At 39.7% G+C, this 20,538-nt stretch overlaps 1 protein-coding gene across 1 annotated transcript in view; it reads right to left on the reverse strand.

Annotated features, from left to right (window-relative positions):
- Positions 1-6,396: 6,396 nt before the first annotated feature.
- The window catches only part of TM9SF2 (transmembrane 9 superfamily member 2), a 64,388-nt gene continuing 50,246 nt past the window's right edge, over positions 6,397-20,538 (reverse strand). Inside the window, exons 13-17 of the mRNA XM_053563075.1 lie at positions 18,657-18,816; positions 16,734-16,885; positions 15,040-15,151; positions 11,119-11,290; positions 6,397-7,092 (exon numbers count right to left, since the gene is read on the reverse strand). Coding sequence (XP_053419050.1) covers positions 7,025-7,092; positions 11,119-11,290; positions 15,040-15,151; positions 16,734-16,885; positions 18,657-18,816 — 664 coding nt within the window. The 3' untranslated portion in view covers positions 6,397-7,024. The remainder of the gene's footprint in view (positions 7,093-11,118; positions 11,291-15,039; positions 15,152-16,733; positions 16,886-18,656; positions 18,817-20,538) is intronic.

The raw sequence follows: 20,538 nt of genomic DNA on the forward strand, positions 1-20,538 counted from the left end.
GCTGGTTCCATGGGTAACAGTTCAGCTAAGTGTAGAGAGGAGCTGGCCAAGTTCTGCCAGTGCTGATTTGTTTTAACAATTGTCAACGAACATAGAACAAGTATACAAGACAATTTTGCTGGATGCACATTAAAATGCATCATTTTACGGAATCAAAACAGCACATTCTGAAATGTGAGCGCTAAACAAAACATTCAAATGGCATCTATAAGTCATTAAACGATTTAAATGTTTAGAATCAGTATAAGTCATCATCTAAATTCTTAGTTTTGGTCAAATACATTATTGTGTGCAAAATACTGCTATGCCCTGGGTGAGAAACAAAGGTGAACAGGAAGGGCAGTTTATGACGTCCTGAAGGCTGAGCCGACAAAGTTAGAAAATAATAGGAATAATACTGAAGATAGTAACAGCAGCGCTGCCAAACATGGGAATGTCATCAATCACCACGGAATGCTGAGGATGGAAAGGGATTACTCCGGCCCAAGGCTTTCCACTGGCAGGAGTTTGCTCAGCAGCGCTCAGGCAGGACTGAACACACACACCCTGCCCACCCCCCCACAGGCCTCCCTGGTCTGGGCTCCTTCCACGTCACCTCCAGTCACATTGTGCGCACACATCACACACACTGGACAGGCGGCTCACAAAGGTGAGTGTCCAGCCCCTGGAATGATTAAAGGGAACACAGATGTGCACCCCTGAGCGTTGTTAGTGTCCCCCAGTGTTTGTCAAAGTGTGGAGTCACTTTCTATGGTGACCAGTGTGCACAAAACGGCTGATTCATATTCCCCCAAGTGTCAAGCAAAGGCCACTGCACTTGAGTTCCCAGTCCTCACCATCTGTTTTTTTATGTTCTGTGAGACGATTCTACCACTTCAAATCTGCAGCTTCATCAGTTTTCCAGCATGCTCCCCTCTGCTCAAGGGGTTGGCAAAGTTCTTACAAGTCACATCATCCAGTTTATAGCAGTAATAAGCCTGGAAGGTGACCTCTGAGTCCTGGTGGTGGTGGCTATCTGAGGGGACAGTGGGGTATGGCTGTGGCTCAGTGGCTGTGCCATGGGGTGGGTTCTGAGTCCCCAGCTCCTTCTATCCTGGCACTGAACAGAAAACACAGCAACTGCCTCGAGCAGCTGTAACCTACATCTACAGCCATCTAGGAGATGGTTCCACCAACGACAGCAGGTCTGTAGTTACTTGGCATTTGTCAAACCTTGTTCACGTGACCTGGCTGACCTGTGATTTTCTTTGATAATAATAACTAAAAACCACTTAGCTCAGGCCAAGCACGGTGGCCTGTAATCCCAGCTACTTGTGAGGCTGAGATAAGAGAATTACTTGAGCCCCTTGAGTTTGAGGTTGCTGTGAGCTGTGACACCACAGCACTCTACCGAGGGCAACAAAATGCTGTCTCAAAAAAAAGCATTTGGCTTGGGCGGCGCCTGTGGCTCAGTCGGTAAGGCACCGGCCCCATATACCGAGGGTGGCGGGTTCAAACCTGACCCCGGCCAAACTGCAACCAAAAAATAGCCGGGCGTTGTGGTGGGCGCCTGTAGTCCCAGCTACTCGGGAGGCTGAGGCAAGAGAATCGCTTGGGCCCAGGAGTTGGAGGTTGCTGTGAGCTGTGTGAGGCCACGGCACTCTACCGAGGGCCGTAGAGTGAGACTCTGTCTCTACAAAAAAAAAAAAAAAAAAGCATTTGGCTTATGTTCAGGTAGAAAATCAGATTTGAATTCTAAGGTATACGATGTCATTGACATAAGGGATCAGTGAAAACCTTTCATAAAGTGGACACTGATCCTTAAATATATCATTTAAGTCTTTTTGGACAAATTAATGACTTATGATCTACTATGGTGCTACTTGTTTATCATGGTCAGCATGATTCATGCACCCCAGACTGTTTTATTTTTTTTGCTAAAAATATCCGAAGGAAACAATAGGACTTTTTAGAGCTGTGTTTTCTTTTTCACAGAATAAAACAATTCATTATTAATGAGAACGTCAAATAATCACTGGGTCAGAGAATGAAGGGAAAAAAGATGATCAAATACAAGAATGCAGATATGAAGTTCAAGTGGGCACGCTGAAGAAATCCAGTAATCGCAAAAGCTAAGAGTTACATAGTTAAGGACAGAACAAATCATTGGTAGGAGACAGGTCTGGTTTCATCAAAGTGAGACATATCTGAGAAAGAAAAGCATTGTTTTCTACATATAGCTCTTATGGTAGGCAAAGAAATTATGCTACCACCCACCATCGATTTAGGCTGAGAAAAAATACAAACATGGGAAAATATCTTCTTAATGACATAAATTTACATAATAATGCAGTACAGAAAGTCCGGCCATGATAGGCAGAAGGTGAGGAGTTCCTTCTGTTAACGGAGGTTATTTATTCCTCTCATTAAAAACCCAAACCAGGCTTTTGCAGTTTTCTAAAGCTGATTATTTAAAAAATCTTTTAAGACAGTGGTTTTCAACCTTCCTAATGTCACGGCCCTTTACTACAGTTCCTGTGGGTCGCGACCCACAGGTTGAGAACTGCTGCTTTAATGCTTTGTAAGTTTTAAAGTGTTTTGTGATTTCTGGCACTGTATCATCTCAGATAGTATACCTATAAATCTTTGAAAAGTATAAGATACTGATTGCGCAGATTTAAAGGTATTGGTAATTTTCAAATCAAACAAAATTGAAAACACTAACTGGATACCCCTTTATTACCAGTATTTAACATCAAGGCTGTATCTATGCCCAAGCTTTGTTCTTTATATGGAGGGGGTGATGAAGACAGAAACATACATGTTCACTTATTTCCCCCAATTGTCCCATTATTTAAATGTCACTTCATTTTTTGAGGCAGGGTCTTGTTCTGTCACCCAGGCAGTGGGTGTCAGCACAGCTCACTGCAACTTCAAACTCCTGGGCTCAACCCTCTGCCTCAGCCTCCTGAGCAGCTGGGACGGCACTAATGCCTGGGAGACGTTTCAGTTTCTTGGAAGAGAGAGGGTCAGTTCAGAACTTTCGAGAAACTGCGTTTGAAACACTTACAGGTTTATCATCACTTGTCATCAAAATCTGTTACAAATTCCAATATGCTATAGACTTGTGCGGTAAAACAAAGGTGCGTTAAATAAACCTTTAATCCCTTCTGCATGTTTCAAGATGTTTTAACTTTGAAATGTCTGTGCTGTTTTGCTACACCTTTAGAAGTGCTCATTCTAGTTTCCTGAGTTAGGAGACCACCTGGGCAAATGGATCAGCATGGACAGAGGTGAAGGGCACTGTGGGGCAGTGTGGTGGCTCTGACAGTGTCACTGCAGAGGAACATGCAGGAATGGGGAAGCCAGCGCCACTGTAGTTGTCCCAGGGGTATGTTACCACAGCGCCCAGTGGTGGGCAGGGCAGATAGGAAGCAACGGAGCTTGGGGAACAAAAGCAGGACACTGGGTGACTGACTGAAGGGAGGTGTCCAGAGGGCCTGTGAGGCTGCAGCTCACGGCATTAATTAGGTCACTGGGCCCTACACACAGTTGGAGACGTGCAGATCTGGGGGAATGGAGGGAAGTTCACTCTCGTACACAGGAAGCTTGGGGCTCCCGAGCACATAGGATGTCAGTGGTGGCCGGAGAGGAGTAGACTGGACACCGAATGAGGACAGGGCAGAGCCTCGGTCATCTCCTCATCGGCAGGCAGAAGTGAGACCACTGATGGAAGGCTGTGAGAGGCAGCATAGGAGGAAGTGAAGGACAAGTTCAGAGTCAGCTGCTTTAATACACTTCTCCAGAGCATGTGTAGGTCTGGGGCATGTCTGTGACAACCTCCTTGGGATCTATGCAGTTGGGTTCAAGCCCAGACTTTGAGAAACGCTGCTGTCATGACAAGGTTTCCAATAGACTGTCATGTTAACGAGTACAATCAAGGTGGATGAGGTGACTGGGTGGGCACAGAGCCCTCAGCAACATTTCCAGTATAATCCCAGGCAAGAAACCAGGGTGCAAAAGACAGATAGGCAGAGAGGTGGACCAGAGGTGGCCACACAGCAAGGAGAGGCCCTGTGAGGAGGTAACTGAGAGAGATGAAAGCACAGCTGGAGAAAGGGGGAGAAGACTCAGGGCCCCAGGGCGCTCCTGAGAGCCCAGCTGGCCTTGCTGCTGTGCTGGGCAACCAAACGGGCTGCAAACTGCCTTCCTTCAACAGTGTTCAGCACAGTCCTGCAATAGGCTAGAGCTCTAGAAATGACCCAGGTGGACAAAAGGAATGAACATAACCTTTTTTTTTTTTTTGAGACAGAGCCTCAAGCTGTCGCCCTGGGTAGAGTGCTGTGGCATTACAGCTCAAAGCAACCTCCAACTCCTGGGCTCAAGCAATTCTCCTGCCTCAGCCTCCCAAGTAACTGGGAGTACAGATGCCCGCCACAACACCCAGCTATTTTTTGGTTGCAGCCGTCATTGTAGTTTGGTGGGCCCAGGCTGGATTTAAACCTGCCACCTCAGGTGTATGTGGCGGGCGCCTCAGCTGCTTGAGCCACAGGCGCCGAGCTGAACCTAACCTTCTGCAGCAGGAACACACGCACTTATCCTGTTTAGATTCAGCTTCACACCCCCTTCCTCATATCTGCTTTCAGCTATTACAATTCAGGAACAACCTCTCCCTGGGACTCTCAGTCACTCGGGTCTCATGAGGAAACAAGACTGCTTTTGTCCTGGGCTACATTCAAACTAAGGAAAAGGATCCAGGGTTCTCCCCACTGCCCCCTCATCACCCGTCTTGCCTTCCTGGTCACTGGTTTCCTCCAACCTCTCCTTTCCTCCCTCTGGAGGATTGGTTGTGTAAGTATGAAATATGGTTACTTCAAAGTACAAAGAGAAAGTTATAATGAAACAATCAGTTGACTGTTTTCAATCACTAACTGTTACCAAAGTAAAATTGAAGAAAGTTAACTTTGACCAATAAAACTAATGTGGTGCCTGAAACAGGAATTAAGCCAAACCAAGCCAAACTTCTTTGTTTAATTAACCAGCCTACTTCAACAGAGAATTGCAGTCAACCCTCTGTCCCTCAGGCCCTGCAACTTCAGTGGGCACCAAGGCACATCAGAAATACTCAGCAAATGAAAACAATACAGGAAAAAAATACAAAAAACACAGTGTAATAATTACTTCATAGCATTTACTTTGTATTCGATATTATAAGTCATCTAGAGAAAAGTATATGGGACGATGAGCCTGGGCATTCTGCAAGTACTTTGCCATTTTATGGGAATTGGGCACTCATGGATTTTGGTATCTGCCGGGGTCCTAGAACCAATCTCCTGTGGAAACTGAGGGATAACTATACCTATAAAAAGAAATACACTGCAAGAGATACAGAAAATAAATTCAAAAGAAATGTTCTGTGTGAGAGGTTAAGAACTCTTCTTTCCCTCTTCAAAACCAATAGGTCAGTTTTTCGTTTTTGTTTTTTTTTTTTTTTGCAGTTTTTGGTCGGGGCTGGGTTTTGAACCCGCCATCTCCAGCATATGGGGCCGGTGCCCTACTCCTTTGAGCCACAGGTGCAGCCCTATAGGTCAGGTTTGTTTTTTTTTTTGGAAAAAAGATAGCAACATAAAATTATTCAGTAAGAACTCAGCAACATCATGTAAGTGACAGCTAGTAATTTCAGTTGTAAGTTTAATGACATCTGATTTGCTCTCATAAGCAGTAAGCAGTGAGCCACTAAAACACAAATAAATATACTCATAGACATAAACCGACTGATGCCTCTAAAATCATCCCACATTTCTATATTCCATATAAATGGATTTGAATTAGTCAAATGAATGTGAAAAAAAACCAGTACATTTCTTTTTTCTTTTTTGGCTGGGGCTGGGTTTGAATCCGCCACCTCTGGCATTTGGGGTTGGCACCTTATTCCTTTGAGCCACAGGCGCTGCCAGAAACAGTACATTTCATAACTCTTAACCAGTAAAATTGTTTGTGAAATCTAAGTTAAAACAATGAAATCATAAAGATGACTTGCTAGTCATTGCCATGGTATAGATCATAAAACTCATCTTTAAAAAAAGTTAGAAATACTGCATTTTGCAAAACAAGTCAAAAATAGAAACTTCTTAATAACAATGGAGTAGTAAGGCCCCCCTTAAAACTAGACTTACACATAAAATTCATCTGACTAGACATGCAAGACTGTGGTTTCCATTATTGTCTCACAGTGAACATTTTAGACAAAGTCCCAAAGAGTGAAATTTCATTTAGATCAAAACTCAGAAAGTGTTACATTAACAAACTTCAGTACAATCTGATAAAATAGTATAAATCATTTTAAAACACCTTTGGTAAATAGATTTGTATTTATGGAATCTCCACGAATATGTAACAGGTAATGACGCAAAGAAGACGTTTTTACAATATTTATTAAGATAACAAATTTATAAATTGAAAGACTCAGAGGCACATAGTTTGAAAGGCCAATACCATGGGAATAATGAAGTCAGCACAGAAGAGAAAGAAGGTATCAACAGTTACAACAATACAAGATCTTTTTTAAAAGCCACATTTCCCCAGCGAACATATCATAGGAATCATCCTTCAAAATTACCATGATAAAAAGTTATTTCCTTCAAAGAAAAATAATTCTTTCCACCTACCGAGCCTAGAAAATCCTATTTACAATGAGCTGTCCTGTGTCTCACCAGTATTATTTAACACGGTCTCTTCTACTCTGCCATGAGAAGTTCGGAAAATTTTATAGCTATTGTATTTACAAATGCACATAATATTTAAATTTGCTATTCATTGAGAACAACTGAATATATACTTAATCAAATCACAATACAAATGCTTTATAGTGTTGAAGACATTTTGTGGGGAAAGGTGTGTGGGAAGAGGTGTATTTAGAATTATGTTGTTTCTGAAGGATTACTAAGCCAAGAAGTCTGATAAAACTCAAGGTAGTCACAAAAACAGGTCTTTGTTGATGAAGAATTTAATTTATTTCTGTTTAAACTGGACATATTGGGCTTCTTCAGTCAACCTTCACCACACTGTATATTTTGGTAACAAACCAAAAGCATGCAAAGAAGCCAATTGTTCCTATAAAAGAAAAAACAAAAATAAACCCTTTTTCAAAGAAAATGTCATAATTTATACAGAAATACAGACTTAAAATGATTGGTTCTTTAAAAAAGCCACAGAACTATAAACTATTACCAGAAATAGACACATCAATGAGCTTTTCTGAAAAATATACAACCACCTCAAATTAAGCTTCTTACAGAAGTTGATACAAGTTTTTATACTAAAGATGACCTCAACTTTCTGTAACACATATTATTTTCCTTACTACACAGAAAAGACCAAAATTAAAAAATGAAAAGGATGCCAACGGTCCTTTCATATTTAAGAATATTCTAGCCTAAAATGGAAAATTGCTACTGAAATTTTTTCCAGGTATGATAGGAATACTTTAAATTTAATACCATACTCAGAATTAAATGGGGTTATCTTTGAGTCACTGAAAGTTATTAGTTTTCAAAGAATTATAACCAAAATAATTCAAAATGTTTTTATAAAATGTTAAAATGACATAATTAGGATAATAACAAAAATGCATCCCAGCTGAAAATGAGAGGTAGCATGGTACCAGGGAACAGAGCCGCTCTGTCGTGAACTGTGTGGGGTCATGCTCGGGGGGCAAGTTGACTGACATCTCTCTAGTTGCCTCTATAAACTGTCATGTAGAGTAAATGAGATTAATTCATAAAGAAACGTATGCCTTGATTTTCAGGTATCTTCACCAGTCAAGATTCCAAAGAATCTGAATGTTACATGGGGGATATGTTTTTAACGTGACAAAAACAAGGCTCAGAGGGGTTAAGTCAAATTCATTTTTTCTGACGTTAAACTGTACCATGCTTAGATTTACTCAACATAAATTTAGAGACCTTGTTTTGCAAAAGAATATATATTAAATTGTGCAACTGCCTAACATATTTAAACTAAAGCATCCGATTTTTTACTAGGATTATCCTCTGAGAAATATTCAATAGGTAGGGTGCAGATGCATACAGAAGGCGGTAGAAATACCCCTTGTATAAGTTTTATATTTAAAGTCCCAACAGTTGCCCCATATGCCGGAGGTGGCAGGTTCACACCCAGCCCTGGCCAAGAACTGCAAAAAAAAATTCAAACTAAGTCCCACCAAAACAAATGGCTTTAAGATTACCCAAACAACAAAAGAAAAAAGGAAGCAGAAAACAAATATAAATACAAAAAAACTAAGTAAATGTCTGTAGAACGTGATTGACCTCTAAGTATTATGTCTGAATTTTAAGTTTGCTTTCTATTTGCAATCCTTCTTAGTACAGAATTACATCTTAAATAGATAAGCCTCTGTAGAACAGTTCTTATGTAAATAACCAGTAATTTTGATATATTAGAATTAAAGAAATTTCCTAAGGCCAAATTCTGCCACGTTTCAAGAAAATAAATAAATAAATAAATAAATAAAGTCCCAACAGTTTTCACTAGTGTTTTAAATGCAATATACAGAATAAGTATCAGAGGAGATTTCCTAAATCCAAAGACATTATCATGAGAAGTTACAAACATTATTATACTTATTCTTAATTATGCACATACTGAGGACCTACTATATGCAACGCATTATGTGCATTTTAGAAGGTACACAAAAATACCCTTTGGATATTCAAAAGGGTCATTAAAAGGCTTGGGAAGAGGCTGGGGTCAATTTCAAAAGAGCAATAACAAAACAAAGGCATATTTAAAGGCATATCAGTAAGAATTTTAAGATGACAAGGAGATATTTTAAGATGAGAAAAACATTTTATTACTATTCAGGCAGCAACTCTTAGTTACTTTATGTTGTTGTCAATATGGAGTTAGGGTATCTTTTCTTATGTGAAAGAATTATTTTTGTTTTGTAAAATGGATTGATTTAAATAAAACAGTGTTGGTTTGGAGTTCTGAAGCAAATATAGACATACTCTGCTTCAGAGAAACTGAAGGCATTTAAAGGGCTCATATTCCCTTCTACAGAACCCTACCCACAAGGTGAAAGACACTAAAAGTTATTGGCATAACTGACTGATTCAATTTGACATGGATCCAGAACTCAGACCGCAAATTAGTTTAACTCTGGATGAATGAAAATATACAGTAGAACCTCTGTGGTTCAGCGCCTGTAGCTCAGGGGCTATGCTGCCAACCACATACACGGGAACTGGCGGGTTTGAATCCAGCCTGGGCCCGCCAAACAACAATGACAACTACAACCAAAAAATAGCTGGGCATTGTGGCGGGCACCTGTAATCCCAGCTATTTGGGAAGCTGAGGCAAGAGATTCACTTGAGCCCAGGAGTTTGAGGTTGCTGTGAGCTGTGACACCACAGCACTCTACCCAGGGTGACAGCTTGAGACTCTTGTCTCAAAAGAAAGAAAAAGAAAAGAAAATATACAGTAGAACCTTTGTAAGCTGACTACCCAAGGACTGTAACAAACTGGTCAACATACAGAGGTGTTCAACATGAGGACCTAGGCCTACTCCTGTACATATGTAAACGTGGCCTGTGCAGTCTATGAAAATTAGGCCAATTTAAGCAGGTGGTCAGTGTGGGGAGGGTGCAGAGGTTCTACTGTACTTTAAAAATAAAAAATAGTTGGGTGACACCTGTGGCTCAGTGAGTAGGGCACCGGCCCCATATACTGAGGGTGGCGGGTTCAAACCCGGCCCTGGCCAAACTGCAACAATAACAATAAAAAACAGCCAGGCATTGTGGTGGATGCGTATAGTCTCAGCTACTCAGGAGGCTGAGGCAAGAGAATCAGCTAAGCCCAATCAGCTAAGCTGGAGGTTGCTGTGAACCGTGATGCAACTGCACTCTAATGAGGGCGACAAAGTGAGACTCTGTCTCTATTAAAAAAAAGAAATCAAAAATAGCAACTCATAGGTGCTGGATAAGCTTTATGTTTTCTTTAGCATGTGCCTGGAAAAATAACAGATACTCATCTCATCATTTTTTGTGTGCAAACAAGAAATTATTCTATATATGCTTTTATGGACACACAGATACAGAGATACAAAAATAGCAACTCCTGTCTCATAGGCCACTGCTGTTTTACAGACCACTTATTAAGATTTAAGGCTGGGGCTCTAAATTTATCTTATAGCTCTAGGATATGTACCTCATGTCTGATCAATTAATCTGGATACAGAATGGATGTGAGTGCCTGAAACCTGCTGTACAGTTCAGGGGCACTTAAAAACCCCACCTCATGTTCTGAAATGTTAACAAATGAGTAAAAAGTAAAATACTTTAAATTGTTTTAAATTGTGGTCTTTCTCATTTTGGCTCCTATATTTTCTCGTATAATATACAAGACGATCTTAGATAACATTTTAGATGCATCCTTTGTGCAATATTACTTTTTCTATGTCAAAGAAAGTTCCCACGATTATCTTGTTTCAGTTAAGTCACTCACTCCGCACGTGTTTACCAAGCACCACAGGGTCTGAGATACAGAAAATTTTAACCTATAGTGCCCTGCTATCACTTCTTCACCCACCCTCAGCTTCATCTTCACTTCTCCCCAATCCTAACTTGCTCCTAAACTTACACAGCTGTAGCTTTTTACCCTATTTTTTAAGTGGGTAAAAGACAGACTCTGTGGCCTCTAAGACAGGCGTCCTCAAACTTTTTAAACAGGGGGCTAATTCACAGTCCCTCAGACCATTGGAGGGCCAGACTATAGTTTAAAACAAAAAAACTATGAGCAAATTCCTATGCACACTGCACATATCTTATTTTGAAGTAAAAAACAAAACGGGAACAAATACAATTCACACCGCTTCATGTGGCCCGCGGGCCGCAGTTTGAGGACGCCTGCTTTAAGAGGTTAACAGAAGGAAATCTGTACTTTAGCACAACCCCAGTCCCTGTTTAGCCTCTCCTCTTAGCTTCTGTTTCATCACCGTTATGGAACTCACAGGTGGGCAGGCCAAACTAACAGGAGCACCAGGATTTGTAAAAGGCAAATATTATATATTACTTGTCTAAAGATGTACTAACTAAAAAGTAATCACTTTAATTCTATTTTTACCTGTAAAAAGAAAGAAGATCAAAACCATTATCATGGTATAACCAAAGTACAGAATTGTACTTGCTGTTCCTGTGATTTGCAGTTTTGAAAAGAAATAATGTATTGCATATATTAAGAAATACACTGCAGTAAAGCCGCTGGTAAGGAATGAACGCCACTGCCAATGATAATCCTACATAGAAAAGGAAAAAAAGAACAAGAATTACTTTCAAATTAACAGATTGCACATAGCCGAAGACAGTTACAAAGCAAACATAAGTGAAATAGCCTTTGCCCATTTCCCTCCTTAATGAAAGTGCTAAGATGCATCCCCTAACTTTGGTAGAGCTACTTAAAGACTAGCTAAAAATGTGTGGGGAAAGCTTAAACTGTTTATGAATAATAAAACACTAGACTGTATCTCAAAATTCATGCTTCCCAAAGAAAAAGCAATTTACAAATGGCTTACTCCTTATATGGCTCAACAGTAATATTACTTAAAGTCCAGTCAAGTCTAAATTAGGAAGATTATTCTAGTAAGGCCTGGTTAAAATCGATTTTCAATTATTACTAACATAATTTAAATAAGGCAGGTTATTAAAACAGCTTCTCTTTAAGTAAAGTGGCTTATCACTTAGCAGAAGATCTTTTAAGAGGTCTTAAAGATTTCACTCTCTCTTCCCTTTTAGGGAAAAAAGAAAACCAAAATTAGGCAATCCTAAAGAATACAAAAAACCCCTATGACAGCTAGTCAACAAATTCAGTAATGCTGCATGTTAGAAGATCAACATATGAAAATCTATTGCATTTTCACACATCAGCAATGAATAATCTGAGAAAAAAATTAAACAAGAAACAACATTCCATTTATAGTAGCATCCAAAAGAATAAACTGCTTAGAAATAAATTCAACCAAAGAGTTCACGGAAGACCTACAAAATGAAAACTATAAAACACTGTTAAAGAAATGACAAAAGACCCAACCAAATGGAACAATGCTCCCTGACTGCGAAATGGGAGACATAACAGCATTTAAGATGGCAGTACTCTTCAAAGTAATTTACAAATTCAGTGTAATCTCAATAAAAATTCTTTTATATATATATATATATATATATATATATATATATATTTTTTTTTTTTTTTTGTAGAGACAGAGTCTCACTGTACCGCCCTCAGGTAGAGTGCCGTGGCCTCACACAGCTCACAGCAACCTCTAACTCTTGGGCTTACATGATTCTCTTGCCTCAGCCTCCCGAGCAGCTGGGACTACAGGTGCCTGCCACAACGCCCGGCTATTTTTTTGTTGCAGTTTGGCTGGGGCTGGGTTTGAACCCGCCACCCTCAGCATATGGGGCCGGCGCCTTACTCACTGAGCCACAGACGCCGCCCTCAATAAAAATTCTAATGATTGTTTTTGCAGAAATGGAAACGTGAATCCTAAAATTTACATGGAAGTGCAAGGGGCCCCAAATAGCCAAAACAATCTTAAAAAAGAACAAAATTAAAGGACTTACACCTCTTGATTTCAAAACTTACTATAAAGCTACAGTAATCAAAATAGTGTGGTGCTGACATAGTATACAGACCACTGGAATAGAATTGAGAGCCCAGAAATAACTGCCCACTATACCCACACATTCATAGTTCAAAGTTTATTGAGGTTTTTTTGAGACAAGGTCTCGCTTTGTTGACCAGGCTAGAGTACAGCTCACAGCTACCTTATAGTCCTGGGTTCCAACGAGCCTCCTGCCTCAGCCTCCCAAGTAGCTGGACTATATATGTAAGTGCTACTGCACCCAGCTAATTTTTTTCCTTTTTTGTAAAGATGGGGTCTCTCTCATGCTGATCTCAAACTCCTAACCTCTAGCCTGCCCACCATAGCCTCCCAGAGTGCTAGATTACAGGTGTGAGCTTCCATACCCAGTCAACTGATTTTTGACAAACTTGCCAAGACCACTAAATGAGAGGGAAAAACAGCCACTTCAATAAATGGTGCTGATGCAACTAGATAGCCACATGTAAAAAAAATAAAGTTGGACCATTACTTCATATACACAATGTAACTCAAAATGGTTCAACGACCGAAATATATAAGCTAAAACTATGAAACTTACAAGAAAACATAGAAATAATCTTCACAACCTTGAATTTGGCAATGATTGTTAGATATGACACCAAAAACATAAGCAACAGAAGAAGAAAAATGGACAAATTGGACTTCACCAAAATTTTTTAAACATTATCAAGAAAGTGAAAAGACAACCTACAGAATGGGAGAAAATATCTGCACATCATAATCTGATAAGGTTTAGTGTCTAGAATATTAAAGAATTCTTGTAACTCAACAAAAAGACAACCCAATTTAAAAATGGTAAAAGTCTTGAATAAGACATTTCTCCAAAGAAAATATACAAGTGGCCAAACACAAGAAAAGATGCCCCACATCATTAGTCACTAGGGAAATGCAAATCAACATCAGAATGATACTACTTCACACCCACTAGGAAAGCTACAATTTTAAGCAATGGAAAATGAGTGTTAGCAAGGGTGAGTAGAAGCTGGAACCTTCATACATCTCTGGTGGAAATGTAAAACAGTGCAGCCACTGTGTAAAACAGTCTGATGGTTCCTCAAAATATTAAACAGAAATACCATATGACCCAGTGATTCTATTTCCAGGTGTATATCCAAAAGAACTGAAAACATATACTCAAATATTTACACACAAGTGTTCAGAGAGCAGCATTATTCACAAAAGCCAAAAAGTGTTAACAACCCAAATGCCTAATGGATAAATGAATAAATAAGCTGTGGTATACCTATATAAACAAACTATTATTCTACATAAAAAGGAACGATAGATGTTACAATGTGGATGAACCATGAACACATTGTGCTAAGTGAAAGAAGCCAGACACAAAAAGTCACATATTTTATCATTCCACTTCTATGAAATGTCAAAGCGGGCAAATCTGTAGAGACAGAAAGCAGACCAGGGGTTGCTACAGTCTGGAGAAGACCGAAATGGGGAGTAACTACCTCATGAACGTGAGATTTTAATTAGAGGTGGTGTTAGTACAACACTGTAAACGTAGTAAGTGCCACTGAATTGTTCACTTTAAAATGGTTAACTTTACGTTTTGTGAATTGAAACTTGATTTTTAAAAAAGTAAACTTAGTTTAACAAAGTTAGATTTCACCTCCTATATACAAAATAACTATAAAAGAAAGGATTTAACACAACTTAAATATTTAAAAATCAATTCTAGTTATTATCTAAGGATGTTATTTTGGTACTGTCACCAACATACTCATTATAATGTAATTACATACAGAAACGTTTAAAAAACAAATTGTCTCAGTTAAACAATTCAACAGTGGAAATTTAGCACAATGTGCTATTCTCAGGAAATTAACTCTTTAAAAGTTTCCAACAGTAAGCTTTAACGAAATACACTGAATATTGAATATATCTTAATTCAGCCCTAAGACGGCTACATTTGATTTAGAAATACAGGTCAATTTCTATCATAATAAACAGATATCTACAGAAATAAATGCTTTTCATTTTTTAGAGACAGTCTCACTCTGTTGCCCAAGCTAGAGTGCAATGGTATCATCATAGCTCACAGCAACCTCAAATCCCGGGCTCAGGGGATCTTTCCGCCTCAGCCTCCCAAGTAGCTGGGACTACAGGCAAAGGCCACCATGCCTGGCTAATTTTTTCTATTTTTAGCAGAGACTGGGTCTCACTCTTACTCTGCTGAGCTGAGCTCAAGTGATCCGCCCACTCTGGCCTTCCAGAGGGCTAGAATTACAGGCGTGAGCCACTGTGCCCAGGCCAGAATTGTATTTCAATTAAAAGTATTCAAATTGAAATATGCCAAAGTTATAAATACTATCTACAAATTAACATGAATAAACACCGTTAATACATACCTCTGCACATAGGTGGAAATAGCAAAGAAGTATAGTTGCTTCAGAACATGTAATAACCAAAATGATAAACACCAGAAATAGGAAGCCAAACATGTAATACATCTGGTGCGACCTACAATCAAACACATCAAGATGAAACTATAAATATTTTCTCTTTGACACAGTATACAATACAATCTTTTCATTTTTCTCATGCTGAAAAGTTAGTTGTTTTTTCTCTCAACTAACCAAAAGTCAAATCTTTAGAGGTACTGACGGTGACTGGGGAGACGCAGAGGTAGAAGGACATGGCAACACCTTCCTACTCAGCTGAACCTGAAACTTGGCCTTATTCCAATATGGTTATTTGATAAAAGTGTAATGAAAAGGCAGAGCCAAACTCATTAAAGATTACACATAAGGTTCCTTATCACATATGACAGAATCATGAAAAATTACTACAACAATGTTTTTTTTTGGGGGGGAGACAGTCTCACTTTGTCACCTTCAGTAGAGTGCTGTTGCATCATAGCTCACAGCAACCTCAAACTCCTGGGCTCAAGCGATTCTCTTGCCTCAGCCTCCCAAGTAGCTGGGACTACAGGCACCTGCCACAATGCCTGGCTATTTTTTTTTTTTTTTTTGTAGAGACAGAGTCCCACTGTACCGCCCTCGGGTAGAGTGCCGTGGCGTCACACGGCTCACAGCAACCTCTAATCTTGGGCTTACGCGATTCTCTTGCCTCAGCCTCCCGAGCAGCTGGGACTACAGGCGCCCGCCACAACGCCCGGCTATTTTTTGTTGCAGTTTGGCAGTGGTCGAATTCGAACCCGCCACCCTCAGTATATGGGGCTGGTGCCCTACTCACTAAGCCACAAGCAACGCCCAATGCCTGGCTATTTTTAGAGATGAGGTCTTGCTCTTGCTCAGGTTGGTCTCGAACCCACGAGTTCAGGAAATCCACCTGCCTCGGCTTCCCCAAGAGCTAGGATTACAGGTGTGAGCCACCGGGCCTGGCCTTAACAATTGTTATAGTAGGAAGGAAAGATGTTCTAATCACTAAAAAGCTCATATTTAGTTCTAATCTTGGTACATTCTATAGCACACATCAATGTGACCAAATGGCAATCATTAATATGCTTACTGTAACGCTGTGGCTCAAAATTATTACTATGATTTTTTATGTGAGCAAGGAATTAGACGATGAAGCCATCTGGGAATTGGCGAGGACTCCAAAGGTCATCTAGACCAACCCCTTCCCCTATCCCTCTCCAAGTGCTCTGAACAAGTGTTCATAAAAGCTGCTCTCTGGAATAGCACAGGTTAATTAGTTAAGAACACAGGTTTGGAGAGACTTAGGTTTATTTTCTGTCATATGGCAGCTGTGTAACTCAGGCACATTACTCACCCTCCAAAGCTTCATCTTCACCTTTGTAAAATGGGGGTATGAAGTATTAACTCATTTCATAAATTTCTAAGAATTAAGTGATAAGAAGTAAGGAGTAAGAATTTATAAGCCTTCATTTAATATGTTCTATTATCATTATTATTCTTTCTCCTTCACAGAAAAGATAAAATTACCTTTTTGGCTCTAAGATTTCTAGCTACTGAAGAATTGCTCACATTTTATAAGCTACGCATAGTACTCCATAGAAACAAACGTCAAGTATTACATACAGTGGTAACGAGAAAAAGAGGACTTCATCCTTACTTACCAAATACTATTCAGAATGAAGAAAAGCTGTATAAAGATGCAGCCAAAGGGCAAAATCCCGCCCATGATGATACCAGGCAGGGGCTTTGTGTAGAACGACTGTTCAGGAATCTGACGTGGAATCTGATTGGTTCGAACCGGGTGTTCAATAGCCTCCAAGAAAGAAATAAAGGATTCATAATTACCCATCTATTTTTAAAATCCTTCCCTATACAAGATTAGCCTGCTTTTCCTCAGCTTCCATGCTGACATTAATGGCAACGAAAGTGTACTTAAGTCATCACACTGAAATTTGTATTTAGAAGCAATGAACTGGACACTATAGGTATAATACTGTCTACTAGAATGAGTCAACACTGTCTCCAGCAGCTTCCACTGACTTATGGGTTTAGACAAAGTAAGAAGTACACAGGAGATAATATAGTCTTTGGAAAATAATAGGTAATAAAAAAGCAGAGTTAGGTTCTTCATTTTAATTATATACTTCCTGCAAGAAATCAGCTGGTTCTGAAATTTCTGCCCATGTTATTTTTACTTGGAGGTGGGCAATTTCATCTTTATTAAAACTGCTCCATTTTACTAAGATTGGAGAATATGAAAAAAACAAAAGAACATGAATATGACAATGAATGGCTAAAGAAGTTTCATGAGCAAATGGGAGCCGATGATGCCCTCAGGTCTCCCTTTGTGACACACCGTCTGGTGGTACACATAAAAATAACTGCAACCTAAAGCCCCCGCAAACAGCTACATGAAGGGGGAAAAGGTCCAGATGTAGAATTTTTCTTATAAAAAATTTTTAAAAACATCCTTTGATAGTTTTTGTGATAAATCAAAATTTAAAACTTGGTATTTTCATTTAGAACATACTTTGGTGGTTACATTATTTTACATGTAGACATACATGTACACAGGTAGAGAATTATTATATCATTCTTCAATATTTCTATTTTTAACCAGTATATTTCTGGAATTTTTTGATAGACTGCCATGGCATCATCATAGCTCACAGCAACCTCAAACTCCTGGTCTGGAGTGATCCTCCTGCCTCAATCTCCTGAGTAGCTGGAACTATAGGCATCTGCCTGAGGGCAGAAAGGAGCAAAAATGGAGGAAAGAAAATTGGAAGGTGGGAGAGGAAAAGGGAGGAAAGACCAAAACTTCATTATAATCTTCCTTCAAATCAGCTATTAGCAGGCTGGGCAGGGCAGCTCACGCCTGTAATCCTAGCACTCTGGGAAGCTGAGACCAGCCTGAGCTAGAGTGAGACACCCTCCCTTCCCCCACCTCCCCACCCCTGCCCATCTCTAAAATAGCCAGGAGTTGTGTCAGGCGCCTGTAGTCCCAGCTACTTGGGAGGCTGAGGCAAGAAGATCACTTGAGACTAAGAGTTTTCAGGTTGCTGTGAGCTATGATGTCACAGCACTCTACTAAGGGCAACAGAATGAGACTCTCAAAAAAAATCATATAAAATTTATTTTAAAGGTATTTTTATTCATAATATGTGCTACTTGTACTCTGCAGCCACTTTTCTTACAGCGTCATTTCCTAAGGACTCATCCTCTTTGCTTACTTAGTTAAACACTGTGTACTAGAAATACTTAATGCTAAGGGAAAAAGTGTAGATTTTTCTTAGGTTAAAAAAAGTAATAAAATAATTTATATTTAATGTCCAAAATTTATTTTCATTAGTTTATTAGTTCACATCAGCATTTCTTTCTTAATTAATCTACATTAGTTTCCATTTACTTAAAAAATCTGAAACTTACCACATTCTTAAATAATACTATTTTAAGAATTTCCTATGCAATCTGGATCCTACAGGACAAGTTTGTACCTTTCACATACTTTTACGCTATCTTTCAAGGTGGCCAATTTCCACATCTAAAATTTATGTGAATAAGGTTAACACCTATAAACTTACATTCTTCTTAAAACCGAAGTATGCACCAATGAACGTCAGAGGCACGGATATGCAGAACCAAAGGGCCAAAATGGCAACCAGCGTCCCAAAAGGAATAGCTGCTGAGGAGCCTTCTCCCCAGAGGATCAGGTTCATTATGAAGAAGTCAGCAAAGACAATCCTGAAAGACACAACAGGCTTTTGGATAAAACCGGAGTTAGAAGCAAAATGATAAAATAACAGTAATATGTAATATAATAACTTCTATGTTTCTAGGATACATACGAAGTGGAATTGCTGAGTCACAGGATATGTGAATGTAAAACTTTACTTAGAAACTGCCAGACTGCTCAGAGTTTTGCCTGACTTAAACTCATACTAGCAGCTTAGGAAAGTCAGTTCTTTACGTATTTTCAAAATATTTAGAATTGTCAAATTTGTTGTTTTAACTTGTATTTCCTCCCCAAAAGTGTGGCGAGCACCTTATGCTTTTTGGCTTTTTAGGTTTTACCCTCCATGGCATGCTGGAACACTCACTGTTCACTTTTCACTTGAGCCGCGTGAGCTATTACACACTGCAGCAGTTACTACTTCCTTGGGAGATGTCTTGTTCTCCCAGTCTGTCGCTTGTTCTCAACCCATACATCTGAACGTGTGTAGCTAACTTCCTTTCAGTCTTTCTTCTGAGTACATTTTAAAAAACACAGCTAAAAATAACCATGTAATAATCACGTCTCACCCCATGCAGTTTTTAAATGCATTGATGTTTTTCCTTTATCCTTAATGTACTTTAAGAGAAGAAAGCTTTCCTTTTTTTTTTTTTTTTTTTTGTAGAGACAGAGTCTCACATACCTCCCTCAGGTAGAGTGCCGTGGCGTCACACGGCTCACAGCAACCTCTAACTCTTGGGTTTACGCGATTCTCTTGCCTCAGCCTCCCGAGCAGCTGGGACTACAGGCGCCCGCCACAACGCCCGGCTATTTTTTTGTTGCAATTTGGCCGGGGCTGGGTTTGAACCCGCCACCCTCGGCATATGGGGCCGGCGCCCTACTCACTGAGCCACAGGCGCCGCCCAAGAAAGCTTTTCTTAACCTGGAACAATGAAGATGATCTTCTATACAGGTATTTTCATCTAATATTTAACACCTGTTAAATTTTAAATTTTACTCTACCAAGAACCAATCTTGTATGTATGAGATAAGAATAGGCTTTTCTCCCTTCACAAAGATAACCAGTTGTCCCAGCAGTGTCTCTCTGATAGATAGCTCCTCTGGCTTGTGATGCTACATCCAGCCTGCTTCCATGTACATACGGTCTGTGTCTGTATTCTCCATCCCAGTAGCTGTAGAGCCCCAAACACTTTGTAATACTTGATCTTCCCATCAAGTAACAAGGTGAAGAATTTGTGTCTCTAATCGTCTAGACTTGTCATACGGGCCATGCATACTTTGAGAGGTTATTTAATGTACTGTGTAGGTTTTCTGTGAAGAGTCCTCATCCCACACAACTACCACTACCATTAAAATATGTAATTGGTTATTTGTAGTATTTTGGATCTTGGAATATTAGTTGATTTTGTCAAAATCTTTTATTTATTTATTTTTTATTTTTATTTTTTTTTGTAGAGACAGAGTTTCACTTTATGGCCCTCAGTAGAGTGCCCTGGCATCACACAGCGCACAGCAACCTCCAACTCCTGGGCTTAAGCGATTCTCTTGCCTCAGCCTCCCGAGTAGCTGGGACTACAGGCGCCACCACAACGCCCAGCTATTTTTTGGTTGCAGTTCAGCCGGGGCTGGGCTTGAACCCGCCACCCTCGGTATATGGGGCCAGCGCCTTACCGACTGAGCCACAGGCACCGCCCCTTTTATTTATTTATTTGAGATAGAATCTCACTTTGTCA

Source organism: Nycticebus coucang, chromosome 15, assembly GCF_027406575.1.
Source record: "Nycticebus coucang isolate mNycCou1 chromosome 15, mNycCou1.pri, whole genome shotgun sequence".
NCBI lineage: Eukaryota > Metazoa > Chordata > Mammalia > Primates > Lorisidae > Nycticebus > Nycticebus coucang.